Raw genomic sequence first — 11,985 nt, 5'->3', positions numbered from 1 at the left:
TGTTCTCTCTTTCTTATTAACCATGAGCTTTTTCCATGCTTGAGATTGCCATGTGTCCCACTATTTGGAGATGGGTTTTGACCTTTGACAGTATTTAGTCATAAGACATCTGCTCCACAAGGATTGTTTGGTTCTACACACATCTTGTATGGATCTTGTCCCAATGCCACCTTCCTTTAGGGGGTATGCCACCTTTAACCATGAAGCCCAATGATATTTATTTCTGTCATTATCAACCCCCCAAAATGGTAGAAACTTCATAGGCTAAAATGTCGAGTTTTGGAAAGCAATTTAAGGTTGGATTCGAGTAATTCTTGTATGGTTGGACTCGTGAGTGGATGGGTATTCATATTTTGTGACTTTTTCGAATTTTGAGACGTGGGCCCGGGGCTGGTTTGAGCCTATTTCGGGTTTTGACTTATAATTTTGTATTTCTCTTGTGGAATTGATTCTTTTAGCCTACATTAATTATATCGTACTGCTTGTGGCTTGATTCAGGACGTTTCGAGGTTGATTTGAGGGGCAAGGGCATTGCGGAGTAGGATTTTGTGCTATTTGAGGTAAGTAACAGTTATAAATCTGGTTTTGAGGGTATGAAACCCCGAGAATTGGTATGATGTCAGTGTTTGGAGGTGACGCACATGCTAGGTGACGGGCGTGTGAGCGTGCACCATGAGGGATTGTGACTTGGTCCGTCCCGTGAGACTATAAAGTCGAATAGCCATTGTTATTACTTGTTCTTCCTTGTCTTTGAGCAATCGACTGCATTTCATGTTAGAAACTATGCTTAGGCCACATGATATCACCGTTGGGACCCGCAGCGGTCATATACTTGTTGAATTGACTGCTACTTGCTGACTTGAACTCAGTCACAATCTTACTTGTGTGTTATATCTCAATTCCCTCTCATTTCTTGTTGATACTTGTTGTATTCTTTGTTTGGGCTGATTAATATGATATTCTGTGAGCCCGAGGGGCTGGAGAGGTTAGTGACTGAGATAGGGCCTGAGTGTCGAGCTGTGAGCTATGAGACATATGGATCGGGTTGCACGCTGTAACAATATTGGATCGGGTTGCACGCCACAACAATGTAGCGCTTGGGCGGAAGGAGCCCCTCCGGAGTCTGCACACCTCCAGTGAGCACATGTACCTATTGAGAGTGTGTATAGACGGTTAAGAGCCGAGAGTATGAGCTGTAGAGATGAGCTAAGTGACTGTTGCCTTGAGAGGTTGTACTTGTTTTTATTTGTTGATGCACTTATGTTGTTATCTATTGTTGTTGTGAAATTTCTGGAAGATTCATATTTGTTTTACTTGAACTCGAACTGATTTGACATATACCACCAGATTTGAAAGTATGTTCACTCTTTACTGAAAACTTTTGAAATGAACTGTATTTTTTTTATAGCTCAGCACTGCTTCTCAGTTCCTTATTTAATTTTGTTACTTGCTGAATTGGTTGTACTCATGCTACACCCTGCACTTCATGTGCATATCCAGGTGTGTACGGTTCTGACGGTCGTTGAGTTCGTGCGCGAGCTGATTATCGAAGACTTACGAGGTAGCAGCCGACGTCCGCAGTCCTTGTTTCTCCTTCTTATTATCTTTCTCTCTTGTATTGGCATTTGGCACAGACTGTAGTAGACTCTGTTTCTAGATTGGTTGTTATATGCTCATGACTTAGTGACACCCTGATGTCGGGCTATCATTCTGCACTTGTATTTTGGGTTTTTCCCCCGTTATTATGTAAACCTTCTGTTAATTTAATTGCTTTAGCTCACTTTTGTTATATATTGAAAGCATATTGAGAATTTCGGCTTGCCTAGTTTTACGATAGGCACCATCACGACGAGTTAGGTTTTGGGTTGTGACAGACGTGCCCAATCCTATTTTCACAATCCCACAACTATCTATGGAGCCTCAATACCAAAGAATAGAACCAACACTTGGAGTAATACCTCGGAAAGAGAGTCATCCTAGTCTGACCGCATACCACGTATCATACATCATCCTCAAACATGTAAAGTAAGCGAGACCCTAGAGGATGCCCCAAAGGGCTGAGTACACCACAACGGTACTCAATAAGTGCCATAGACTCTCTTTAACTTAAGTTCTTGGGACAAACCTTATTAAACTAATACATCAATATTTGATATAAAACGATAAGAAATTTTAACAATTCATGATCCTTGTCATTTTAAATAAAAGACAAGTAAAACATAACCCATAATATATACTTTTAAAACATTTATATCAACCCAAGATTTTGGATAAAATCATACAAAATAATTCTATTTGCTTTAAGTCATCGAAATCACTTTCGGCTCCTTAGGCCTAAACATAAGAAACTCATCCTTACCTTTCATGGGGAGTACTATACCATCACCGACATAAGAAGCTCAACTAGGTTATATACCTAACGGCAAGTATCATATACCCTACTTTCTCAGGTCGTCTCATCGTAGTGCCGTATGAATCGACTCAACCATGCTAATAATAGCACAAAATAGTACTCTCTCGAGGGAGAGCACTTTGTTGTAGTCTATAGCACAAAGTGGCCATCTACGCCTACACCGGCACGTGTAGTTTCATGACAACGAATACAATGTATCCGAAGTCAATCTCGGTGAATATAAGTAACTCTCAAAATATTTGATACTTCAAAAATAGGTTCATAGCATAGTAATTTCAAAGGATCTATTTTTATCAAATCATAGCATTTATAGAAAATCTAAATCATTTGAACAAAATTAAATAAACACATTTTTACATGCTAAAGCCTTAAGCAATTTAACATAAATCTTTTAAAGATACCACAAGTGCTATTCTGCTCATAAATTTCCAAAAGAAATACTTTCCATGAAAACTTATCTTTAGCACTCAAATATGTACTCTTTTCAATACGTAAGTGTTGATAAAAACTTATAACATTTACCTTGAGTGTCATTTTCCCAACAAGATTTAAAATAAAATTTTATAAAATAGCATGACACTACATATGCAACATAATATTTTAGTACATAGAGACATCCGTACTTATTTGTCCCCACAAGCACGAAAGCACATTTGCAAACAACTTAAGTATTAACTCAAAATATGCTTTAGAGAAAGTCCCTCAAGTAGAGTAAGCTTTAATCAACTTACCTCGCTTCGCTTTATTAACATTCACAAGCTTTCAATTCTCTTCCATCATTCCAATGTTGATTAAAATGCTCAAACATCACCAACAGATATCTACAATTAGATATCCTAGTTACATCAAAATGTGACCTAAAATATTTATTAATATTCATATATAACTCATAAGTTCGCCACAAGCCTCCAACAACTCAAATCGCCAAATAGATTCAGATGCTAGACCATTCAACTTCATTCTTATATTTTAATACTCATTCAAAGTCATTAATGATACTATATCAATTATCAAATGCCACCAAGTTACTATTCATCATCTTCCATAATCAACACTTGCAAAATATACAATTCAAGTGATTACTTAGTTGATCACTTCTATCTTTTGCTAACAAATAATTTCATAGGTTCCTTGTATTCATCAATTTCATCGACAAGATTACCATTCATCTTCTCTCTTATTTTCTCAAAAGTAATATTCATGCCATGAACTAGAATTTTATAATCCAATCTTTCAACCATTATAACTTGTAACAAATACTTCTAACTACTCATAATAAATGAGTTTGAAGCATTGGAATTACCTCTAGTAGATCAATCTTGAAAAATCACAACTTTGGTGATTTTTGTGTTCTTGTGGATTTGATGACGAAATCTTGTATTTTGATGTAAGAATGATGTTACAACTCATGTATATTGAGTAAGAATCAACCCAAAACATCATTAGCAACTTACCTTAGTTGATTGGACTTGATTTGAGCTCAAAATCACCCCTTCACCTCAAGAACCCTAACCCTCAATACACAAAATACTCTCTTCTCCCGATTTTGTATTTATAGGCCCAGATTTCTAGGTTTAGGACGTGGCCCCGGGTGCTTCGCATCCCCAATTCACTTCTTTTTAAAGCTCAGATGCGGACTCGTATGCTATGGAAGTACTTCACTGCCAGCCTTTCTTTCGGGCGCGGCCTCGGATGCTTCGCATCCCCAGTTCACTCATTTGCCAGCCTTTGGTAATTTGGTCATAACTTCTTGTAGGAATATCCAAATGACAATCGGTTTGAAGCGTTAAAAACTAGACTCGAATATCGTTCATTAGGTTGTACATCATATAACTCCTTATATATATTAGATATTCTCGTCTAAAGTTAGGCCTTGTGCGTACTCATTTGAAACTTTAGTCTATAAAATAACATAAAATAAAAATATCGTATTATGACATAGTTTTGATTGATGAGATGAGAGGCGGTGTTAACGAGAGGTTGGAGGTTTGTAGACAGGCCATTGAGTCTACGGGTTTCATGCTGAGCAAGACTAAGACGGAGTACTTGGAGTGTAAGTTCAGCGTCGAGCCAAGGTAAGCGGGCATGGACGTGAAGCTTGAATCACAAGTCATCCCCAGTAGAGGCAGTTTCAAGGACCTTGGGTTGGTTATCCAGGGAGATGAGGAGATCGGCGAGGATGTCACAAATCATATTGGGGTGGGGTGGGGTGGATGAAGTAGAGGTTAGAATCTGGAGTCCTGTGTGACAAGAAAGTGCAACTGATACTCAAAGGTAAGTTTTATAAAGCAGTGGTTAGACCGACCATGGTGTATGGGGCTAAGTGTTGGCCAGTTAAGAACTGACATATCCAGAAAATGAAAGTAGCATATATGAGTATATTGAGGTGGATGTGCGGGCACACTAGGATAGATAAGATTAGGAATGATAATATCCGGGAGAAGGTGGGCGTGGTCTCATTTGACGTTAAGATTATACCTGTTAATCGGGCCGGGCTGACCCGTTTACAACCCGGTTCAGCCCGGTACTGTAGCGTGGGGGCGGGCTGGGACGGGTTGGGCGGGGAGCGGGTTTCAAACGAACAGTTTTTTGATACCGGTGCACCAGAACTCGTTAAGCCCGTTAACCCATTAACGGGTTGTTAACGGGTTGTTAACGGGCTACAGCCCGGTTCAGCCCGATTTTTAACATAAAATGGCCATTTCGGCCTACCCTCTTAAGAAAATAGCCCCCACACCCCTAGTATTTGATAAATTATAATTTTAACCTTTTAAAAACTATAAATAGTCCTACTTCTTCTTCATGTTTCCTCACAATTCACTCTCTTACTACTCTAATTCTCTCTTGATATTATTGATTATTGTTATTAAATTCTCAATTACTTATTATTTCAAGTTTCATCAAATATTTAGTTTAGTCATTACAAAATTATTATTATCAAATATCAAGTATTCAAGTGAAGTGTGGTATCAAGTATCAACTATCAAGTATCGATCTATCAATTGAAGTTTGGTTTTTGATATCAAATTTAGTGCGGCATCCGGAATCCCGGTATACTCGTTCTATATCTTTCTCTTCTTTGGTGTATATTTATTTTATTATTTACAATTATTAATTTAATTTACATAATGGATATATTTAGAGCAGCCAAAAAAGCGTGCACTAGTAGAGGTGGTAGTAAGAAAACTTTCAAAAGATCAAGAGGTGGTGTTTGTTCTTCTAGTAGCTTTACACATATTTCTGAAAGTTCACGTGAAAATTTAAATGTAGATTATGAGGGATTTCAAGAAAATTATGGTATAGATGATGATTTAGATGATAATTTAGATGATATTCCATTTCCATCACCTGATAATCTTGAAACACCACCAGCTACACCTGGTAATGCTAGTCAAACTCAAAATATTAGGGGTGGAAGTCGTGGTAATACAAGTAGGCCTCCCCTCCCTATTAAGAAGAATCGAAGATTAAGAAGTAAGTGTTGGAATTTTTTTGACAGACTAGAAGAAGATAAAAATTATGTAAGATGTAGAATTTGTAAGGATATTTATAAACATGAGACCGGTAAGGGAGGTGGAACAGGTCAACTTCGTAGGTATATGGTAGACAACCACCCTCTTGATTGGGGAGTAGATGAGGAAGATGGGCAACAAAAACTTAACCCGGGTATTGGAGGGTTAATGGGTAAATACGATATTAAGAAAGATCGGGAAGAATTAGCTAAAATGATTGTTTTAGGTTGTTTACCTTTTAGTTTTGCTGCTTCACCATATCTTGTTACTTATATTCAAAGAATTTATAACCCTTTGGTCGTGCTGTAAATGGTAATGATTATTTGACTGTTACATGTCATTGGATAGATGGTAATTTTTGTATGCAAAAACGTATTATTGCTTTTAAATATGATGAAGATCAAAGTCATACTGGTGCATTTATAAGTAATACTATCCATGAAGTTGTTATATTTTATAATCTTGTAGAAAAAATTTTGTGTGTGTCATTTGATAATGCTTCTAACAACAATGCTGCTATTACAATATTAAAATTGCATCTACACCCACCACTTCCTGAAATATTTCATGTTAGATGTGCATGTCATATTTATAATTTGATTGTGAAGAGTGGCCTTGAATTATTTAGAGATGATATCACTTTAGTTAGAAGAGCTGTTGATGTAATTCAAGAAAATAATAGAAGTGCTAGATTAAATGCATTTAAAGAAAAATGTCTACACTATGGACTAAAACCAAGACTCATGCCTGAAGAAATAGTTACTAGGTGGAATTATACTTATTTATTCTTAAAATGTTGTTATAAATATAGAATGCCTATAACTGAAGTTGCTAATTCTCATTGTACCGATCCTAGCCGTTTGTTAATATCTAGAACTTGGGATGTCATTGAAGATGTTGTAAAGTTTTTACAAAAATTTTATGTGGCTACACTTGAGTTTTCTGGAGCTTATTATCCTACTATTGCAAATGGTTTAGTTCATATTGCTGAAATTTCTCTTTTACTACATAATTTGAAGAAGAAAGAAGGATATACTTTTGTTGTTGAATCTATGCTAGATAAGTTTAAAAAATATTTTTATCCAATTCCCCCTATTTACCTGATTGGTGCTATTTTAAACCCTTCTATCAAAATGGCCACTTGTCGCCAATTAATCACTGCTTTTTATTATTATATGGATATTGGACCAACTGAAACTCCTGATATTGACACTTATATTTCTGATTTACACAAACATTTAGAAACATTATATAATTACTATGCTAACATTGTTGATGCTTCTTCTGCGGTAATGCAAATATTCCTTCAAGTTCAGTTTCAATATCTGGGACCAGTGCTTTGGATGATAATGATGGTGTTGAAGATTATTTGATTTGGTCTACAATATGGGAGCATTAACAAACCAGTAGCAGGAATATTGATGAACTTCAATTCTACTTGCAAAAGTCAGCAAAGCCCCGCACAAAGGAATTTCTACCACTGGGTTGGTGGAGGAGCAATTCAAATCAATTTCCTGTTCTTTCGGCCATGGCTCGAGACGTGCTAAATGTGTCAATTTCAACAGTCGCATCAGAGAGCGCATTTAGCCAAGCAAGGCAGGAACTAGGAGATACCCGTCATTCATTGGGTAGCAACGCTTTGGAAATTCTAGTGTGCTTCAGAGATTGGATAAGATCAGAACAACGAAATCAAGGGCATGACGAGGTAGATGAAGCGGAGGACCAAGAAATTGGAGATATAATGATTTATGGTTCTGATTCAACCAATGCCGGAAATCAAGAACCTCATGTTGACATGGATGAACTTACAAAAATAATGCAAAATATGTGATGTACTATTTATTTTTTATAATTGTTGTAAACTTGTAATTTGCAAGTTCAAAAATAACAAAATCAAAAAAGAACTTGCAACTTAATTTGAAGTATTATATATTATTCAATAAAAATATCAAATGAAAGTCTTCGGAGCTTGATCCTTACATATAGGTCTTATTAAATAACTTTTTGTAGCCACTTACTTTCAAATTTTAATTTTAACATTATAAAATTTAAAATTTTAAACTTCAAAATTTAATTCTAAGCCTTAAAAGTTTGCAAACACTTAAGTATCAATAACATTGAATAAGAAAAATAAAATTTACTTTAAAAAAAAAAAAATCACGGTCCGCTAACAACCCGCTAAGCCTGAACCCAGACGGACAAAAAAAAACCCGAAAAAGTACAGCCCGCTAACAGCCCGCAACGTTAAACGGACGGGCTAATTTTTTTTGTGTCCAGCCCGTCCTAGCCCGCCCGTTAAACACCCTTAGTTAAGATGCAGGAAGCGAGGCTTAGATGGCTAGGGCACGTTCAGAGGAGAAGCCCAGATGTACCGGTGAGGAGGTGTGAGCGGCTGGCTTTGGAAGGCACAAGAAGAGGTAGAGAGCGGCCTAAGAAGTATTGAGGAGAGGTGATCAGGCAGGACATGGCGTGGCTTCATATTTCCGGGGACATGGCCCTTGATAGAAAGCTCTGAAGGTCGAGTATTAGGGTTGTAGGGTAGGAGGTAATTGCACCTATTTCTGCTTAGTAAATATGTGAGGCTAGTCGGATACGATTTTTATCTTAGACTGCTAGTAGTTAATGATGTGTTCTCACTATTTTTTTATTTTTCATAGTGTCGGGTCTATTTACTGGTTATTGCTATTGTTTTCATATATTTTCTATTTTTTATGCTGTTATTATTGCTTTGGTTTCTGTTGATGATATAGATATTGTGTCTCTTTTCTCTTTTTGTCTTCTTGAGGCGAGGGATTTTCGAAAACAGCCTCTTTATTCCTTCGGGTTAGGGGTAAGGTCCGCGTACACACTACTTTTCTCATACCCCACTAGTGAAATTTTACTGGATCATTATTGTAGCATTCGATTCTTTTTATAGGATTGTCCATTTTATTTTTTGGATCCAATCAATTGCCTAAAAATATTATTTCAATTATTAGATTATCTTATTACTAGGACTTAGTGGTCTCTTTGTCAGGAGAAGTGGTCCAATCACCATTAGATCTCTCACTGAACTTCACAAAAAAATTGTATATCTTGATCAGATAAGACAAAATAGAATAGAGTATTATGACATTGTAGCAGCAATAAGTGTAAATTATCTACTTTCAACACTGTAAAGATCTTTATAAAAAATAAAGGTGTAGAGATACATAAACGAAAAGCATTTTAATTACAAAACAGAAATTTTGTTTACAAGTTACAAATGACCTTTGATTCTTGGCAACGACCAAAAGAATTTCCCCCAATAATAAACAAAGATAATTTGAATATACAGTTATCTGATTTTGATAATGTTAAAGAACTTATGGCCTGTGGAACCTTTTGCTGTCACCACACCCCATAATAGAAGTAGGCAATTTTCCAACCTTCTCAATCCCTTCTTCAAAAACAACTCCCATTCCCATGAAGAAATGTGACTCAATATGGCAATGAAAGGCCCAAACTCCTGGATTATCGGCCCGAAACCGCAGTGCAGTCCATCCATAAGGATGGACTGGGATTGTGTTCTTCATAATTGGGTTCACAAGGTTGTAATTCTTTGGGTCAATAGATTGGTTAAATTTGCCATTACCATAGCCCATGACCCAAAAGTCATGCCCATGTAAATGCCAAGGATGTGTCTCACTGTTATTGGGATTCATTGTGTTGGCATTTTGCAAAATGATGTCCACTGTTGTGTTGAATTTCAACCTGTAAATTGAGTTGCTAGTTGTGGCATTCACATTCGGCTGGACAATGGAAATGTCGTAATTCTCGTGGTTATAGTTGTCCGGTGGAGGGGTTTGCTCGAAAGTATGCAATAAGTTGTGCTTAAGGGCGATCAAATAAGGCGTATGGGGCATGTTGAATGATACATTATTGACAGACCAACGCACGAAACCATTAACCCTGTTTTGGGTATTAAGCATGACGATGACCCTGTCCGATGTTTTAGGAGGAGCGTGAATGAAATCCTTGTGGGATTTGATTGCAACACTCTGAGCCACCCTCGGGGCAACGTCGTTCCAATGGGGCCCCGGGGGTGGTACAGTAGGAGGGGTTCTCCTAGGATGGTTTGGGTAGTAATTAATAATGCCCAAACCATTAGGAGTGGAACTATTCCTGCTAACAATTTTGGTACTTGCCCAATAATTTCTTGAAGGATCTTGATCTGCTTTGATTATGACTGAGTATGTTTCTCCAGAATAAATGAAGAGTTTTTGTACCACAAATGGCTCTACATAGTGACCATCTGCCTCTACAACTGTCATATTATGCCCCTGCAATGCAAAATTCCATTAGTAACAAACTAATTTTATTTTTTAATTTTTTGAGTTGTTGATAGAGGGGAATTGTGATTTGTGAGAAAATTACCTCAATTTCAAAACTTAGAGCAGAAAGAGCAGTCAAGCTGCCAATTCTAAGCCTATAAGTCTTGCCAGGAATAACAATCATTGAATAAGGTGAACATTGAGGATTTGTAGCATTGCAAAGAGTAACATCTGTGTCTGGAGTAGAACAATTGAACCTTCCTCTTCCATGAATCAAGAGTGACTGAAACAGAAAAAGAAAATAATATTAGAAACATTATCAGAAAAATAGAGCAAAACATTATTGAATGTTACATAATTACCTGAGGTTCTCCAACCCAAACAAAAGGTAAAGAAGCAAGACCAGTAGCTTGTTCATAAGTACTCTTATGGTACCAATCAGTGAGAAGAATGTTTCTATCATAGTCATATGGAAATGGCTCTACAACTCCATTTGGAACTAATACTTTGATCATTCCTTGTAATCCTGCTTGTCTTTGCATACCATAATGAGCATGGTACAAATATGTTCCAGGCTGCACAAAATTTGCAAAAAAATTACTTAGAAAACTGATCTCACAATATATAATTCCATACTTAAAAATAAAATAAATTAACTTACCCTATCAACAACAAATTTGTAAACAAAAGTATCCCCTGGAACAACTGGACATTGTGTGATTCCTTCTGTTCCATCAGCCCATGGTGTTCCAATCTGCAATGAATATATAAAAGAGCTTTTTACATAAATATTGTTTGTTTTTCTTAATCGGTATACATATATTATGCCTTGATTATACATAGTTATGCATATATTATACATGAATAATACTTATATTACACATCCGCCCGCTATTTTTAGTTTAAACGGTTGGATGGACGGCTATTTAGGTTAATTTTTTTATATAAAAATTATTGTTTATTGATAAAACACTTAATAAAAAAATCAAAAGAAAATTGGATATTTACCTGTCTAATACCATGCCAATGGATAGCAAGATTTTCAGTTAACAAGCTATTTTTGACTTCAACAACAATAGTGTCACCTTGTTGAGCAACAATAGTAGGACCTGGAGTTTTACCATTGATGCTAATGGAAAGCTTCTTGAAACAATCTGGGGATTTGTATTCATATTTAACCTCCCATTTATGATGTCGAACTCGAGCTTCAACTGAAACAGCAGTTAAAATTAACAAGCATAGTACCAGAAAGTTTACCAAATGGCCTAGATGAAAATGCTCAACCATTGTGGATGAGCTTGAAAACAATTTGAACTAAGGTTTTAAAAGAAGCAAACAAGAGAGATCTTTGTTCTGTTCTTCTTCTTTTTTTATGTTGATGATTTGCTGCTAAATATGTTGTGTAGTGTGTATCTATATATAGTTTCTTAATAGACTGGTCAATCAAAAATGGCAGCTTCTCTGACCAAGAGAACGTGGGAGTGAGCGATACTCGTTTTCTTCATTCTTGTTTTTGTCTTTTTTTAGTTGGGGGGTGGGGGGAGGGGGGCTTGGATGAAGGGGCTAAGGGAGATATTTATTTTAATTTAAGGTCTTTGCTAATTGCAAATGTTGGAAATTTTCTTGGGTTATGGAAAGAAAGAGCAGTGAAGTTTCATTTGATTAAAAAAGTTCTAGTGGGACTGTGACATTTCGTTGAAGACATTTGACTTTTGTTAAGCTTAGGGCACATCAAATTCTCTTTTTTCCTTCTCTTTTAATAAAATGA

At 36.4% G+C, this 11,985-nt stretch overlaps 1 protein-coding gene across 1 annotated transcript; it reads right to left on the bottom strand.

Moving 5' to 3' along the window:
* Positions 1-9,269: 9,269 nt before the first annotated feature.
* LOC107787119 (L-ascorbate oxidase-like) lies at positions 9,270-11,504 on the bottom strand. The gene is given in 5 exon segments (NM_001325428.1): positions 9,270-10,226; positions 10,321-10,500; positions 10,580-10,792; positions 10,879-10,971; positions 11,226-11,504. Coding segments are annotated over 5 exon segments (1,722 nt in total).
* Between the last annotated feature and the right edge of the window lie 481 nt (positions 11,505-11,985).

This window comes from Nicotiana tabacum, chromosome 13, assembly GCF_000715075.1.
Source record: "Nicotiana tabacum cultivar K326 chromosome 13, ASM71507v2, whole genome shotgun sequence".
Taxonomy (NCBI): domain Eukaryota; kingdom Viridiplantae; phylum Streptophyta; class Magnoliopsida; order Solanales; family Solanaceae; genus Nicotiana; species Nicotiana tabacum.
The sequence above is the reverse complement of the archived record's forward strand: the minus strand, read 5'-3'. Positions and strand labels throughout refer to the sequence as shown.